The 17,617-nt window shown below is 47.3% G+C and overlaps 1 protein-coding gene across 1 annotated transcript; it reads right to left on the reverse strand.

Moving 5' to 3' along the window:
• Positions 1–323: 323 nt before the first annotated feature.
• On the reverse strand, positions 324–17,545 carry heatr1 (HEAT repeat containing 1). The gene is made up of 45 exons (XM_086015758.1): positions 17,454–17,545; positions 16,982–17,137; positions 16,685–16,901; positions 16,346–16,487; positions 16,152–16,253; positions 15,654–15,794; positions 15,149–15,360; positions 14,650–14,783; positions 14,494–14,566; positions 14,255–14,356; positions 13,936–14,053; positions 13,758–13,865; positions 13,590–13,688; positions 12,985–13,073; positions 12,602–12,813; positions 12,406–12,527; positions 12,092–12,289; positions 11,810–11,981; positions 11,583–11,731; positions 10,925–11,117; positions 10,657–10,829; positions 10,269–10,424; positions 9,933–10,172; positions 9,580–9,711; positions 9,188–9,291; positions 8,442–8,588; positions 8,243–8,361; positions 7,866–7,987; positions 7,657–7,785; positions 7,110–7,322; positions 6,861–6,990; positions 6,336–6,526; positions 6,131–6,195; positions 5,938–6,061; positions 5,589–5,729; positions 5,081–5,385; positions 4,792–4,942; positions 4,352–4,534; positions 3,510–3,644; positions 3,341–3,445; positions 2,683–2,845; positions 2,344–2,498; positions 1,387–1,545; positions 1,191–1,299; positions 324–682 (listed from the first exon to the last, which is right to left on the reverse strand). The coding sequence occupies exons 2-45, from the start codon at positions 17,121–17,123 to the stop codon at positions 594–596; spliced, it is 6,465 nt and encodes a 2,154-aa protein (XP_085871884.1). The 5' UTR covers positions 17,124–17,137; positions 17,454–17,545; the 3' UTR covers positions 324–593.
• Between the last annotated feature and the right edge of the window lie 72 nt (positions 17,546–17,617).

Consider the following 17,617-nt stretch of genomic DNA (forward strand, 5'->3'; position numbering starts at 1 on the left):
TACAAGTAGATGCTGAAGAAAAACAGGTAAACAACAGGTCCCATCTGGAAAAACTCTTCAGTCGGGGCCTCGTGTCTCAAGGCACCACTGTATAGTAAACGTTCTATAATTCATCGTATAAATTCTCGATGGGAGCCACGATTTTTTTTGTGGTCTGATTTGACGGCGGTTGAAGTCAGAGTACATCAATATGCCGGAGAAGTAGGTATCGCGAAGGTTGAAAAATTCTGGATTACCTGCAGTCTGGAATGCACTAATAAGCGCGAGCATAGTTTCCTACTAAAGTTTGATGGGGAAAGGATCACAACAACAGAATAACAATGTAACACTTGCAACAATTTATTTCTGATACAAGAAAAGTCATATCACCAAAAAGTGCCTTTAAGACTTGCCCATTTTACCACAAAAAAGTTGTCATTTGGTTTTTTCTTTTGTCTGTCTGCAAATATGTGTCCACTTATAATACAAGCTCAGAATGTCATTCTTCTGCTCCATTCTCATGATGACAGTGACTGTGATGAGGACAACAAAGGCACGTCATAGCGATATTGACCGGAAAAATAGCGTGTGGTACGTTTCAAACTGTGTGCGTGTTAGAAGTAGCTCTGCAGCGGTTCTCCCAGGATGTCCTCCATCTCCTGAACCACCTTCTGAACTTGATGCTCCACCTCCTCACACTCATCTGCAACACAGACGGAATGAGTTCACACACACTCACGACTCACCACCGCAAGTTGCAGTTCTTTGGCTTTCGGGGGAAAAAAATCATTTCAGGATGGACCGCAAATCAACTATAAAGTGAAAGCAAAGTTTGATTTTGCTTCTCTCTCGATGTAGCTACAAATAGCCCGCTTAGTCTATTGAGCGTAACAATTTGTCCCCAACGTTGATTGCGTCAATACCGAGAAGTGTGTTTATCGACTACTGTTTGTGTAAAGTGCAAGTGTTTGTTTGCCTATGTGTGATGTCACTTCCGTATTTGCTAGCATGTTATCTGGGCTAGTATGCTAATAATGAATAAACAATTGAACAACTGAATGAAATAGGCAATTGTGCTTATGTAATATGAGTGAATGATGCTAGACAGTGATGGCCATTCACGTGCTACTCTAATATGACCACTTTTTTCAGTATCAATCCAGATATACCCTAGTCATGCATTTTAGCTACTATTTGGAGATTGTACTTACCCTCCATGAGTTCAGCCAGGAAGGGTATGGTCTCGGGAAGCAGCACCATGTAGTTCTCCTTCAGCTTGGCCGCCAGCTCCATCAGCATCAGCAGGGAGGAGAAGCGCACCTGACAGAGGAGGAGGAGGAACATGGCGTCAACTTCCCACTTTGACCTTGGCGCGCCGCCGTCACTAAAGGAGCTCGGATGCTGTACCTTGGCGTCGGCGTGTCTGCTCTTGAGCAGGATGTTATAGTTGAGGCTTTTCCACTGGGTGTCGTCCGCCAGTGACACGGCAAACTGACCCATGCACGGGAGAAGATGTTTGGTCACCCTCTGCTGGTACTCCTCAGCGCCACCAAGTGTGTTCTCCAGCTGACACGGGCGCGCGCACACACACACACACACACACACACACACACACACACAGATTTTTTAAAATGACTGCTTTAATCTAAAATTGCTTCGTTACAATTCATTCATTTTTATTTCTGTCATTAAATAATTTGCCCATTGATTTATTCAGAAGAAAGTAAAATAATTGGACATACCGTACACATGCAAAAAATGTATTCAATCATTGGTTAACTACAATGTAAAAACGCTTCCATATAAAAGCACATTTATTTTTATTAATTTATCTCATTAAGTAAACAGTTAATCTATTCGTTGTAAATACATTTGAAAAACTGAATTATATTTGTATTCTTAATTTTTTTTCTGAAATAGTGGTATAACTGACAAGTGGTTAGATAAAGTAAGAGTAACCTTTTTTGAGAATGAAAATGATTGATTTTATCATCAAAATAAAGTGATTGGCAACTGACTCAAACTACAAAATATTACTAAAACAACTTTTATACAGTATTTGACATTTCATCAAATAATTGGTTGATGAAGAATAATTACATAAATTATAAATTAAAAAGGAGCATGAATTACTGTTTTATAATCCAAAAAAGCAATTGTCCATACTCTCCAAACAGTGAAAACCTTTTTTTTTTTAAATTTTTTTTTATGTTGTCCACAAAGGGCCCATCTGTCTGATTTACAATTGAAATGTGGCCCTTACGCACAATCGTTTGCCCAGCCCTTGTAGAATTTGTTCTAATATCTAGAAATTAGAGTCCGTTTAGAAAACGGAGGTCATGACCATTGCAGGGCAGCTCTGACCTGGTCGACAAGGGGCACCAAGAGGGCTTCTGCTCGCTCCTTGCTGAGGAAGCGCTGCGTGTCGTACAAGAAGATTTTGTGCAGGCAGTCCAGGACGCAGCAAAGCAGCAGGTTGCTCTTCTCGATACCGTGCTCGGAATCGAACAACGGCTCATCTGAACAACGGACACAAAGTCTGATGAGTTTATGAGTCGGTGGCGATCGCCAATTAGTTTTCATAAGTGGCTGGCAGTCGGGCCACTGGTTTTGCTACAATTCAACATTTGAAATTCACCTGCACTCCTACAAGTGCATAAATATCTACTGGTAAATGAATCATAAAAAAGAAGCAAGCTTCACCCGTCTTTGAGACGTTGGTCTGCTGAAGGAGGTCTGCAAAGGGTTTGATCAGGTTTCCTGCAAACATGACGAAGAGACCTTTGAGGCGCTCGGCAATGCAGTCGGAGAGTCGGAAGAATGTCAGCAGACGCTCTTTCCTGCCCGATTTACTCCAGTCAAACAGCTGAGGAAATGGGGGGGAAAAAAAAGCACATCTTTACTTCATCTGGCCAGAGTTGGATTGGGAGAAAAATATCTAGTTGCAAAGTCAGTAATAGGGATGAGCTAACAACTATTTAATCATTTTTTTTTTTTTTTAAACGTATAAATGTCAGTTTATCAGTGCTTTTTCGAATGAGGTGAAAAAATAATGCATGTAAAATACTGTAGCTTGTTTGAAGAGCAACTCATGATCGTTATTTATAATGAAATTCAATACACTGAATTAACCATTAACATTCAATGAAAAATGTTAAATGCAAACATGTGTTTTTTTAACTAATAATTTGCACTTCGTTATTTACAGTAAATCAATACATTTTCAGGTACGTGACCGGTGGGCCCAATTAGAGAACGGAACAGGCTGTACATGGCCCATACTTTAGCCACACCTGTGCTAGCCCAATCAATGCAAGTCAAAGTTCTTAAAGATGCAAAATATCAACACGGTCAACGTCACCTTGAAGAAGAGCGGCCTGAACGTAACTTCGGACAGTTTCATCACCATGACCAGCAGACAGTCGATCACGCTGCCCTCGATCTGAGCTGTCCTCGCCAGGTCGCCCTGCACCGAGCAAAACGTCAGAAGACCCCACGGACGGACGGATACACGAGAGCACCAAACACACCTGGCAGAACTGGGCTCTGAAGTCCAGGGCTGCGAGGAAGAACCCGGTGAGCTCCGACTGGTGGAAGTTGAGCTGCTCTCGCTCCATGTGGCCCACGTGTTCCTTGAGGATGCTCATCAGCGCCCCCAGCTGGTCCTGAGGGGGAAGCACTCTGGTCAGAGATGGCTTGGCCCAAAGTGGAGCAAGCGGAGAAGATGCCTCGCTGATTTACCGCTCGGAGAAGTAGCAACCATTTTACTCTCAAAGCCATATGACGTGTTTAAGAAAAAACAATGACTTGATTGTATTTGGCTTTCAGACTGCCACGAATAGTGAAAATCTGCAAGTGATTGACACTCCTCCCCTCCCCAAAAAGGTTTACAATTCCCTATAGATGCTACGAGGTGGTGAAAAAGCACTACATTAGCCTAAATGAAGCTCCTCAACACACTTCAGCATAGTCCCATGATGCCAAAAGCAGCGCGCAAAGCACTACTTTGTCTTAATGGAGCTCTTCAACTCACTTCAACATAGTTCCTTGGTGCCAAGATGCCACAAAATGGCACCAAAGCAAGTGTTTTCTTGGGGGTAAGTACGCTTTATTGCAACTAGAAGCTGGTCTAGAGACTAGAATCCTCTATTGTAGTACATTAAAGGAGTAAACATTGATAATCACCAGATTAAAAATGATCTATGTTATTCTTGGTGCCTAACGATTTCCCAAACATATGAATGAATGAGAGTCATTAGCCAGGTTGTCGCTTTCTGAAGTTGATTACTTTCAGGAGCAGAGCCGCCACATCCAATATGGTGGACGGGCTGACACATTGCGGAACGATTCCTTGTTGTATGTTCTTGCTCACCTTCTTGTCTAGCACCATGATGCTGTAGCACTTGGTCAGGACGGGCAGGAGGACCCTGGGGGGAAGCTTGGTGGCCAGGGAGCTCCTGAGCGAGGCCAGACGCACAGACAGCTGATTGGTTGTGGATGAGGAAGACGAGGAAGACGACGAAGATTCCTCCAGTAGACGCGTCAGCAAACACACCTGGAAGGCATTTGTAAAGTTTGATGTTTCATGTCAGCTGCGAAGGAGACGGGCGAGTACCAATACCAGGTATCGGTATCGGGCCAACACGGGCTTCATTTCAATGCATCGGAGACTCGTGAGCGGTGCCGATACCAGCCACTGATACTTGAAGCGCGAAAAGAAATCTGACATCCAAGTCTTCCTACACCGCACTGCAGCGACATGAAGTCATCATGTTGCTACATATGTGCTTGGGAAGGCCTGATTCGACCAACCTGCAAGGTGGTGTCCTGCAGGTAGGGGCTGATGAAGTGCGCCAGCGTCTCGGCCACGCGCTGCAGGGCGGTGACGGCGCTCAGCAAGTAAATCTCATTGGTCAGCAGATCCTTCCTGTCAGTGAGCACGTGCAGCACGGCCGGCATCAACCTGCAGGCAGACCACATGCATTGATGCAGACGCTGTCCTTTCGCTGCTACATTTGGCAACCAACAGAGCTGCCTTTCGCAACATCCCTTGAAAAGAACTTGGCGTCAGCGGACACGGCCGGCGGTGCCTCGGACAAACCTTGGCAGCTGTGGGACGGCCAGGGCTTTGAGGGCGCTGACCACCTCGGCGACGCACAGCAGAGCGCTGGCCATCACGTTCTTCTCTTCCTGCGGCGACGTGACGATGTCCACCACGCGCAGCAGGACGGGGACGAAGGCCTCCCGATGAGCCGGGCCAAAGAGGCGGCAGAGCAGCTTGAGGCTGTAGAGCGCCGTCTGCCTGTTGACGGCCTGCTCGGACGCCGCCGCCTCCTCCGCCCCGTTCCCGTGCGCTTTGCCCACGGTGGCCAGCAGGTCGCCGATGAGCTCTAAGAGGACGCTGACCTGCAGCGGGGAGACATTTGGATGTTACAAACATTTTAGTCCTGTTTACAACGGTTGTCATTGCCTTAAACAAGAGCAGTAGTGATTCAGTCTAGTGAGTCAATGCTAAGTCGGTATGTGTTCATCTGCTCCATTGAATTCTATCGGGAGTGTATGGCTCCTCGTTTCTTTTTGTACATTTTCTTTCTCGTTCTCTATGATACCTGTTGCTCTGCCCACTGCGTCTTGTGCTGCAGCTTGTTGTTGAGCAGCTCCATGGCTTTCCGCCTCACTGATGCCAGCTGGTTGCCCATCAGCCCCCTCATCACCGTGATGAAAGTGTCCGTGGGCAACAAAGCGTTCAACTAGGCCAAGGATGAGAGGGAACAAACGTGTTGTTGACTCAACTCGGTACGTCAATGAAAATTGAACAGAAAACAAATGAAAACGACGGTAAAAACACATCAAACAAGGGCAGAGTTTCACGCCGAGTTGAAAGACATTTTGTTTAAAAGGTAAGGACTGACTTTTCTCGTTCGGGCGCGGTGAGTTTTAAGCAGAGAAAACACTCACCTTATCCAGAACGTCATAGGACTTATTGAGAAGAACTCTCCAAAACTTTGCGATGGGCTTGTCGGCGTTCTCCTCCACACAACGCGCGACGCACTGAATGTAACGCAGGTTGTCCTCTAGCAGCCTGGACAAAGGATTCTTGTTGAGCAACCACTTTGAGATTTTCGTTTGATTTGATGTGAAGCAAACTCACTGCTGCTGCAGCTGCTGGAGAGACTCTGCGCGGATTCCATCGACGACGTCCTGAGTGTCCGCTACCTGCCACAAAAAATATGGAAAATGCTTGAGGTGTCACACCAAGGTAGGATGAAGACAATGCTTTGAAATGATGCGCTTCTTCCACTTGGAACAACAACAACCCTGAAGTCTTTTTTTTTTTCTTTCTAGATCTGCCTGACCTTCCCGATGAAGCTGGCCGAGCCGAGCAGCTGAGCCATGAAGGAGACGGAGAGGAACTTGAAGTGTCTCAACTCCTTGCCGCTGTGGGCCTCCACGCTGAAGATCAGCTCCTCCACCTTCTCCTCCTCTTCCCCCTTCTTCTTCCTGCCGACTCCTCGCCGGCCGACGGCAGGCTTGGCCGGCGGGCCCGCTGAAGATGGAAAATTACAGACAAAAGTTACAGACAAAACCGGCAACAGCAAAGTGTTTCCCAAACTTCACACAGCCAAAGCTAATATTTTGCATCGGAAAAATTTAACAGCACACCACCACAGAAAAATGTCACGAAATTATGATGATATCGGCTAATCCATTTACTCACAAATTTACTTGTGTGAAATCTTGGCTCAGGAAAAATAAAGCTATAATTATATCGTTTGATGAATGGCAATTGGCGAATACACACGAGACAACTTGAATTGGACCTTCCGTCATGGAGCGAGTTACATTGTTGCCAGTGATAAACGTCGGCCGCATCCACTCACCGTCCTCTTTGTCATCGGGCAGCTTGATGAGGAAGTTCAGGATGTTGATGAGCGACGTGAGCTGCTCGGCCACATCGAACTGGCAACACACAGAGATCCAGAAGTCCACGTCTCGCTCCACAGCCGCTTCCTAAGAAACGGCGCCACAACATTGTGGCTCATTACATCTTGTTAGACAAAAGCTGTCTCTCTAGAGACACTCTTGCTGATAGTGCATGAATAAATGAATGAATGAGTTAAACGCCTTGCCTTCTGGCTCTCTGAGTTGGACGCCTGCGTGGTGTGGAGTTTGAACAAGAGGAGCATCAGGACCCAGAGGAAGCGGGCCGGGCCCAGCGTGGCGACCAGCTGAGCGAGGATGGGCAGCCGGCGGTGTTCGGGCACGTGAGGCAACGCGTCGGCAAAGACGTGCACGATCCTGGTCACCACTGCCTCCACGCCGCCGTCTGACTGGCCGCGGGCCTGCAAGGGCAAAGACAGAGAGACGGCGTATTAAGCAGAATCAGCACAAACATGCAAAACGTCGAGCTAGGAAACGTCAGCAGTGCAATGCTAGAAATTGGGGGCGAATTTTGTCGGGCTTGTCCTATCGTAGTTTGTAAAAAGTGTCAGTCATGATCAGGAGACACGATGATGCGGTTCATGGAGTGACTGGCGAACAAAGAAAAATACAAAAACAACCCCTGGCGTTCAACTCGAGCCATGCGATGAGTAAGCGTCGCTCGCAACAAGTTTCCTTTTTGGATCTCATGACAACCTGCCCCTTGCGGGCAAACCCAATCACGATGTGCCCGACCTGAATCAAAGCCGGGATGACCATCTGCACCGTCTTGTCGATGACTCTGAAACTGTAGGCGTCATCGAGGCGCATGATGTTGGCGCCCATGAAGGTGAAGATGGGCATGATGTTGTGCAGAACCTTCTCCTGGGAGCCCAACACAAACAAAATGCAGGTCAGTTTTGTTCACATGTGAGACGCCAATGCGAAAAGTCCAAAGGACTCACAGGGAAGACGTTGGCGACGGCGCCCAGCAGCAGCAGAGCGTGATGGTGAGTCTGCGGCACGTCCGTGGCTCGGATGCACTGGACCACCAGCTCCACGCTGAACTTGTCTTCATCCAGGACGTCTGGATGGACACAAGGGAAAATGACTTTTTCGAGATACGAGCCGTTGGTTTGTTTTGTTTTAAATGATCCTATGGTGGCAGTGAAGTCAACTTGCTTCACAACAAGCAGCAGTTTGTTAAATTGTGAAAAAAAAAATCATCAAAAAGAAGCTTCCATCTGTTGAGTGCCACTGCTGCAAGTTTAGAGTTCAACTACACATCAAACAAAGAGTGTTACACATGAGCACAGAGAACTGCCCACGCCGCCACACCCACCTTGCGTCGTCGGTTGTCCGTCCGGTGCTACTTTGTTGCAGACGTTGAGCAGGCAGCCGAGCAGAAGCTGCTTGGTGTACTCCATGTTGGGCTGTTCCCCGGAAGACGCCTCCAGGCTCCTGAGGAACAAACGGAGCAACGGGATCAAGTTGCATCATCACCAAGGCGAAAGCTTCCTCGTTGCGTCTTCCGGCGTTACCTGGCCAGCAGCGAGAACAGAACCGGCACCAACATCTGGGCTCGCTTCAACTTCTTCTTGTGCTGCAGCAGCTCCAGGATCAGAGTGACTCTGCGCCAAGAAACAGCGCCCCCCTCTGGAGACATATCACTGCTCTCGTCAGGTTTCCTGAGGAAGGGATGAAAGCTGTTATTCATTACCTCAGATGAGGAGAATACAGTGGAAATGCCATTGAAATTTGTTCTACCCTCCCAAAAAGACCCCAAAATGTTTAGGATTTTTTTTAAAAATCAGAAATTGAATATTGCACTTCATAAAAACATGTTGTAATAACACAATTAAATAGGATGTAAAGAATTAAACAACTTAGGCGCCTTTATTAATTCTGTGAAGCGCCGTCTGGTGTTTTTAAAATGTTCACAACTACTCTACATGACTCAGTAAGTGGCCCTAATATTAATTTTTCACAGAGGATAAAGAACAGATGCCTGCCCGTATTGATATGTTGCTGCACTGAGTTGTAACACCACCACTATGCTAGTTTTATTAACACATCTATGGCGTATCCATTTGTGTGTTAGCATTAAGCTAGCAGATGTTAATGCAAAGTCATGTTTTGAATACACATGTGATTCTCTTGGTTTCAAGTTTAGTTTGACTGGAAGAGGCAAAAAAAAAATTTCTAAACTGCTGCTTGTTGTCAAGTGACTGCCACCATCGAGCGCTTTTCTCTAGCGCTTCCACTTGTGTCAAAAGATAAACTCCACCTGTGCATCATTCTGCTCCTGCGGGTTTGCTGAACCGTCACGGCGACTTTGACTTTTTCCGGTGGTGCCAGCTCGTTAGCCACCAGCTGAGCATCCACTGCGATCTGTACACACAAGGAGAGTAATAACCAAGACAATGGTCACAACGATGATTAAATGTGATTTTAAACTGCTTTAACAACGCATTTCCCCCCCTTTTTAATACAGCCACGCACAAGCTATGACTACCCAGTACAGTCTGATACCTACAAACACGTACAATTTCGTATGCATGAATGTTCTGTGCAAAGCGCAATTACTGAAGGAGAAACAAAATGTCCAACGATCTGGAGGATTTGGATGCCTGACGCCAGCTTTACATTTGAAAGACAAGACGGCGAGGGATCGCTCACCACTTTAAAGGCGCTGCCGACAGCGTCGGCAAGGATCGGACTGGTGCTGTCCAAGAGCAGGTCGAACATGACCGTCAGCAGCTTCTGTTGGACCTTCTCATCTCCCAAGGCGGCAAAGAACGGCTTTGTGATCTGTGGGATGAGTTCAACAAAGTTTCAAACACGTCAATGATACTTTCTAACCCTAAACTGGAAAGGTCATCCATCCAACTTGTCCTTATCAGGGTGGTGAATGAACCGCAGCCAGTTCCGGCTAGAGGCGGACACCCTTGAACCTCAGAACTGTGGCAGATGTGCTAACCACTAGCCCACCATGCGGCCAAACCTGGACACGTATTTTCGAAAACTCTGACCTGTTCCAAAGCGATGACCTGGCAGCTGAGGATGCCCGGCAATGCCGCGGTGGAGTTTTTCATGGCTTTCACCAACAAGTCCAGACAGTTGCGGTCGGCAGCCAGCAGAGGGGCCGCCGCCTCGTCGTACTTGCCCAGGACGAGCTGCAACAGGCGGCCCTCGTCCGGCAGCATGGTGGACATGTCGGGGTCGTGGTGGAGCAGCCGATCCAGCACGGGCAGCAGAGCGGACAGCACGGCCTGAGGAGAGCGCGCTGAGCTGTGAGCGGCCGTTAAAGCGTGGGCCTCACAAATTCACCCATTGCAGATGCTCAGGTATAGCGCAGCTCAACTCACCTGCCCATTGACGTGGCTCAGCGCCCTCAGCAGGCAGGCGGCGGTATAGGACGGGCAGCAGGGCGCCTGGATGCTCAGCAGCAGCTGATTTATCGAGGCCTGCAGCGGCGGCTTCCTTTTAGCCGACTCGCATGCGTCATGAAAACCGCCGAGAGCCTGCAGGTTGACATCCACGTGAAATGAAAGTGCAGACGTCCCGGGCGAGAGCAAACAAGCAAATGAGAACAGGCGCTAAGGAATATGTAGCCACAACATGAAAATGGCAAAATGACAAGCCATTCAAGATACGGACTTCCTTCTGCAACGTAACTTGTTCGTAAACGTAAAAGTGTCTATATAGGATGTGCGACATTGATACGTTGCTGCATGAAGAATGCGAGTTCCCCACCGTGCTCAAGTACGATGGGTCAGCGACAATTTCCTCTGTAGTTTTCAGAAGCTTTCCTACGATTGGCTGGAAGGGAGAGGCGCCTGCGCCTGATAGGCTCTGCAGAGCGCTGATTGACGCCCTCCGGATCTCTCGGACGGGAGACGTCAGACAGCACAGCAAGGCGGGGACCACTAAAAGTAGATACATTATTTACTATATTGTCAAATGTCCACGTCTTTTGAACTGCCAAGTGTTTGAGTTGTTTTGACTGTGTGAATTCATTTACCGGGCGAGTTGGCTCCAGCAAGCTGTGCCAGTGTGGTGGCAGGCTGGGCGCTCAGCAATGCGCCACCCACGTACAGCGCCTGAGTCTGCAGGACGGCGCCCACCTTGACACCCAGCTGGTCGCCGCGGTTGTCGCTGTAGCCCCACAGCACGCACAGGAACTTGAAGAGCACGGCCACTTCGCTCAGGTGAACCTGCATGGAATCGCCAAAGTTTGGGTTTTATTTTACAATCCCAAAAAACGATAAGGTGAAATGTCTATACTACAAATCGGAAGCAACTAAATGTACCAAATCAGCATGTCTAACAGTGCTAAAATAAATAAATAAATGAAGCCACTTCCGCTCTCACACACCGACGCACATAGCAGTCACCGTGTCAGGCCACACACATTCAAAGTCACAGATACTACAAAGAAAAACTAAAAAAATTGCAGCTCACATATATATTTCAAAATATTATTGTTTAAACGTCAACCAATTTTTATTATTATTATTTTTTTTTTTTTACGAGAATATGTTAGTCTAAACAGCATTCTGATTAATATCTAAATCCACCCATTTTTGTCCACCTCAGGGGGTGTCCATATTGCCACTTCCTGTGGACTGAAAATGTCAGTCTATTTAAAGAACTTGATGTAAAATGTGCAGAAATCAAACCTTGACAAGGAGCTTCATGAGCTCTCGAAAGCTGCCGGCCGTCGGCCCCTCGCCGGCGCCGCTGATGACGACGGCGAAAAGGCGCGAGACGAGCCCCAAGTAGCAGCAGGTGCTGGTGTCCAGCTTCTCCGGGTTCCACCACACAGCCGCTGGCAAGGAAAAGGGCACTCAAGACTGTCAGCTTGCGCTCGCAGGAAAACGAAAATGTCACTTCAAGCTTTGGTCACCTTTAAAAGCGTCATCGCAACACCTGAGGGAAGTGATGAAGTCTCGGAGGAGCCCGATCATCACCTGGCCGTACTCTCGCTCGTGCCGCCCGCCAGGCTGCTGCTCACATTTGCTCAAGTACAAGGACAGCGCCTCACTGAAGGACGCGGGGACCACAGAAGGCGCCACTTCCTGTGGGTGTTCGAAGCAGAGAGTGTGGGTGCAAGTCAACCAGTCAGGTCAAAGCCAGCAGTTGCAGCAATTCTTATTTGGTTTCTGTGCTTGTTTGGAGCAAGGCTCACCTGGGCGTTATCGACCTTGATGACTTCCAGCAGCGGAGCTTCCAAAACGGCGAAGACCCGCTGGGCGGTGAGCAGGTGCTCGGTTTCGCCCAGTTGGTCCAGGCCCAGCAGAAGAGTCTCGGTCATCACCATGAAGAATGTGGAGCCTCTGACGCCAGAGCCACGCTGCTGCTCCCCCAACACGCCAAACTTCTCCAGCTGAGGCGCAAAGCAGGAGCACAGTCAGTTCTGCTGCTACAAGCACAAACTCAATGGAGAAGCTCCTTGTGGTGAAGCGGTGAAGTTTCCAGAAGAAGGTATTCACAGCAACTTACGGCGCTGCGTTTGGCCAGGTGCTCCATGTTGGCAACGTTCTTCTTCAGCGTGGAGACCAGACGCTGGTTGGCCAAACCCACCTTGTTGGCTCTCGAGCTCTGCTTCATCACTTCGTCCAGTTCTGCGTGGACAAACGAAACACTTTCAGGTTCAAGGTGCAGTTGAGGAAAACCCTGCGGAGGTTCTGGCCGCGACCTTCGGCCCAGGTCACGGTGAGCGGATGCTGGGCGAGGACGGCGCAGCGGGCCACGCGGCGCGTGAGGAGGAGCTGGGCAGAGTCTGGACGAGCCGTGGTGATCACCAGGAAGGGCAGCAGCCCCCAGACCATATTCTCCACCTGCTCGGCGCTGCCCTTTCCCAGCCGGGAATCGGTCAGTAAACGCACCGTTTCTGTTAAAACTGGCAGCCTGGTGGGAACAAAAACAAAACAAAAATAAAAATAAAAATAATTTAAAAAAAACAAAAACACACACACACAATCGCCACAGAAACTGAAAAGGAGGCTGTTCGGTTTGTTTATTTGGACACAGAAATTAAAGTTGGACAAGTACAAACTAATAAAAAGACCAAGTTCTGACCAGCTGTCGGCCTCGGGTTGATCGATTCTTTGCAGCAGAGACAGCAAATTGGACACGACAACCTCAGCGTCCAAAACATCAAACAGCATCTGGAAAAGAACAACAATAAAACTTTATACTCTCATCTGATAATATTTAATTCCCGCACAGAATTTCATTTAATTTGACAAAAATCCTTTGATAATCGATTTGTTTCTTGCTCCTCCTCTACGGCTGGGTTCCCAAATCGCCAGGCTGCAGGCCGCACAGAGAGGCTGAACAAAAAAGATATTATTGATCACCCGAGTCAAAATGCTCACCGGGTCATGTGAAAAAATATTGAAGCCCATGAAACCTTCACCATGGAGATCAAGCAAAAAAAAAAAAAGGACAAGGCTTTGGGGTTGTTTGAAAGAAAACAAAGATTACCCCCAAGTTGAGACCAGCTCTTTGAAGAGACAAGTGCAAATAAAAAATTGTTCAGTTCTTTTTCTCAAGTTTCTATGCCGGTCTGAAAAAACTATTTCTTGATTTGAAACCGGTCCAAGGTGCAAAAAAAAAAAAAAAAAAAAAAGTCTGGCCTGCTGTTTTATGTTGGTAATGAAACTATCAGAAATGTCAGCAACCTCCAAGGTTTGAAGAGCTGCACTGACGACCTCCAGCTGGTCATCTTTCAAGCGCTCCACGACGGCGTCTTTCAGGAAGTCCTGGTCCAAACTCTGAAGCTGCGGGGGAGGCACAAAAGTCAGAACTAAGCCAGGCAGCGGAAGAGCCTGTGAAGACGCCGGTCACACCTGGCCGGATGCCACGAGGCTCCTCAGGTGCTCCAGAGCCGAGACTCGCAGCGACGGCTGCGGGTGCTTCAGGCTGAGCAGCAGCGACGTGTCCGAGTCGCCCACAATCTGACCGAGCCAACATTTTAGTCAACACTCTTACGACATTTAGTCCGTCTGGTCTCCTTAGTCAACGCACCTGGAATTTTCCGCTGCTCATGGACAGAGAGAGGAAATGGTGGAAGAGGCGTTTCTGCTCCACGTTATTGACGTCTGTCACGTGACCTGAGAGGACTCCATCCAGAGCCGTGAAATATCTGAGGTGCAACAAAAGCAAACTTAACTTCCATTTTTGTGTTTATCACATATCTACCTGTACATCCAGCCATCCATTCTCATCTTTTTATTTTTCTTATTTTTTACTTATTATGTACATTGTATTTTTTGTACAAAAACATTTGTGTCCCTACCATCATTTAGATCTATATAGTTTGGGATCAGGCAGCACTTGCACTCACTTGGACTCAAACAGTCGCACCAGAGGCTGCAGTCGCCGGTTGAGGGTGTCGATGTTGTCCTCGGCGAGCGCCGTCTGACTCAGGTAATCATCTAGCAGCCAACTAGAGCAGCAAACAGATACAGACAGAATTTGATTGAACGTGCTGCGGAACGTCTGGATACCCTCACAACAAAATCCGGACTGGTGGGTGTGATGGAGTCAGATTTGAAACATCTGAAAGGGTCAAAAGAGGTTTACCGAGCCATGTGTCCATCCAGGCCTTTGGTCAGGGGGACAGACTGCAGGAGCGACTCCAACACATGCGTGTCGACTATCGGAAACACAAAAAGAGCACTGGAATGTTGACACGGCTAAAGTTTTATATTCAAGGTTTTGCTCGGGTTGCGTTTTCACCTGAGCTGCCGAAGACGGCGGCGTGGACCAGGTGAGGCAGCAGGTAGCGCAGCAGAGGGCTCACGTCGTGGGTGGCGGCCATGAGCTGAAGCGTGGATGCCAGTGTAGGCAAGGAACACACGTGGCTGCAGAATCTGAACACATACACACTTTGGATTTAACTTACAATGGTGTTTTTCAACAGGGATGGCTGGATAACAGGGATTAGACCAACCATCACAACCCAAACCCTAACCAATTTTGATGAAATGATAAATTACCTGATGCTAACAATTGAAGGGGAGAAAAAAAAACACTTGTACTTTGTACTTCACAAACTAGAATTTTCAAACGCCAGACGTTGGTGGTTTTTCGGCTGACAAGACAACAGATTCACTGCAAATAATGCTTGAAGCCAAACAATTCTCTTCAACAGGCCTAAAGGCAGGGACTATCTTGCATCTATCTATTGTGAATGTGTGACCTCATGCTCATTAATGTTCACGTTGCTCCATCCTACCTGGTCCCGGCCGCGCCCTCCTTCTGGCTCTGCAGCAGCACGATGAGGCAGCCCAGCCCCTCTTTGGCCAACACGGGCTCTTTGAGCACAGACTTGCTGATGCGCAGCGCCAGTGTGTCGACCAGACTCGCCTCCATCACCACTTTAACTGCCATCTGGCACACGATCATGTAGGTGGCCGCCTTGTAGTCAGCCAAATTCGACTTCAGACCCTGGGGGGCAGGGGGGTGGGTTCCAGGCCAAAATGTAATCATATCCAATATCGAACATTCTCCTTTTATAAAGACAATAATGCTCATGCCATCATCTTTATGGGTGAATTCAATTCATTTCATTTTATGATATGCTGCATATCACCATATTGACTGTCTGACCTCTTTGCAAAGATAAACTGTACAAGATACCCAAGTTACTCTAGAGATTTATTTAACGTATTCTCGTTGAGTACTTTTTTTTTTTTTTATATATACCATTATAAAAGTGATCAATGTTTATCAATGTGTACCTTCTGCACGTATGGTAGCAGTTTGGAAATGATGGTGTCCGACACTTTATCAACGGCGGCCAGAGCCGAGACGATGGTGGAGGCGTAGAAAGAGAAGACCACTCGCAGCTGGGAGAAACTTTGGGAGTGTCCGGAAAAAGCCTGAAAAAAAATCCACAAAATAATTTGAAATAATGCCCTATTGGTGGGGAAACTATGGAACTTTTCGAAAATGTTTTTTATTCTGATTCATCGATTAATAGAAAAAAATAATTGACAGATTAATCGATTAAGATAATCAATAGTTGCAGATCTACTTATGACAAAACAAAATGATCATACAGTATTTGTGCTTTAAAGGGATACTTTTCCATTATAATACCTTCATTCCAATTCCATTCCCAATGAAAATTTGCAATTCAAACAATTGCGCAAATTTCCCATCCTGACCCATTTCCCTTGAAATTTACCGGAAACTTTCCACCCGTTTGCATCCGAACGTGTGTCAAGTGTGGCTACCTGAATGGACGTTGTGACGATGTTGCAGATGAAGTCCATGAAGCCTAGGTCTGAGTAGCAGTGGGTGGCCAGAGTCCCTTTGGCCAGCGGCACGCCTGGTTTCTACACAACCAAACACAGAGAAAGTAACTTTTAACAACCTGCCGACTAGCTGAAAGGTGAACTTTCCTTCGAGAGAAATCATCACTTCTGACCTGCAGAGCCTGCAGCCAATTCCAGCGGTGTGTGGCGTCCTTGATCTTGAGAAGTTGCACCACTCGGACGAACGTGTTGGTGTTGTGATAAGGCAGCGCGCAAGCCAGCAGGCTCTCAACGTTGTACAGATGAATGTGGAAGCTACACACAAAAAAGAAGGAACCTTAAAATAGTGTCCCGTTTCTTGACAGAAAAAGAGTGAACAAGCACTAAGTGTTTTAACATGTTGAAGTGTGTTTTAATAACTTTAAATGTGGTAAAAGTGTGTTGAAATGGGAAAAAAAGGAAAATAAAATAAAACAAAACAAATGTATTTGCACGTATAAGCGACGGCGTACCGGTGCACCAGCCACTCGATGCACTTGTGCGCTGGCTTGAGGAGGAAGTACGGGGAGACGCGGGTGAGGAACAGAGAGATGTCGGCGTCCAGCTTCTTGTTGACATCTTTGGACTGGACGCTGCGCTCCATCGTCAGCGATGCCCGGTTGAAGAGAGAGTCCTGGAACTCCTGGAGGGCCGGTTCGATCCCCAGCAGCTCCTCCAGGCCTGTGCAGCCTGCATAAAGGCAAGGTTTGAAAGGTTACACAGGATGAAAATGGATAGAGAAGCGAAGGAGGTGGAGGAAAGAGACTCACCGAGAGCATAGAAGGTGTTTCTGTCGAGAGTAGCCGCCTCTTTGGGGTCAAAAAGAAGCGACGCGACCTCTTTGCGTGACAGTAAATTGGCGTCATTCTGAGGAAGTGCCAGCCGCTTCAACTGGTAGGCTAATGACGTCATGGCGGGTTCTCAACCTGAAACATCAGTAGAATTACTTCATCAATCAATTTAAGATGAGAGGGTGCGACGTGACACATTTTATTTAATGAATGGGAAAGATATTTCTTGTTATGCTACGAGACTGTCCAAACAAATAAGCAAATGGACGCAAAAGAGGCGTGATGTATAGTTCTAAAGAAAACTATTTCGAAGTGGGCTTGGCGAAACTTTATAGCAAGCTTAGTTTAACGAGTAAAACACGCATCAAACTACCACGAACACAGTTCGAATCGTAACACCATTTTATATTATCCGCGCTTCATTTGCTGTCTTGAGAATTTACAGACGAACCTGTTTTCTTGTTTTCTTCTAAACACACGTGCGAAAACTGGAAAATATTATGACCTCTAGCCGGATAGTTCCACTTCCGGGTTACATCCGGGTAAATACACTACTCATTCGCTCACATCCGCCTTCGTCTTGAAGGAGATTTATCTTCAAATGTTGTACTTTCT

This window comes from Filicampus tigris, chromosome 19 (genome assembly GCF_054856515.1).
Source record: "Filicampus tigris isolate MCC_2025a chromosome 19, RoL_Ftig_1.0, whole genome shotgun sequence".
Lineage (NCBI taxonomy): Eukaryota > Metazoa > Chordata > Actinopteri > Syngnathiformes > Syngnathidae > Filicampus > Filicampus tigris.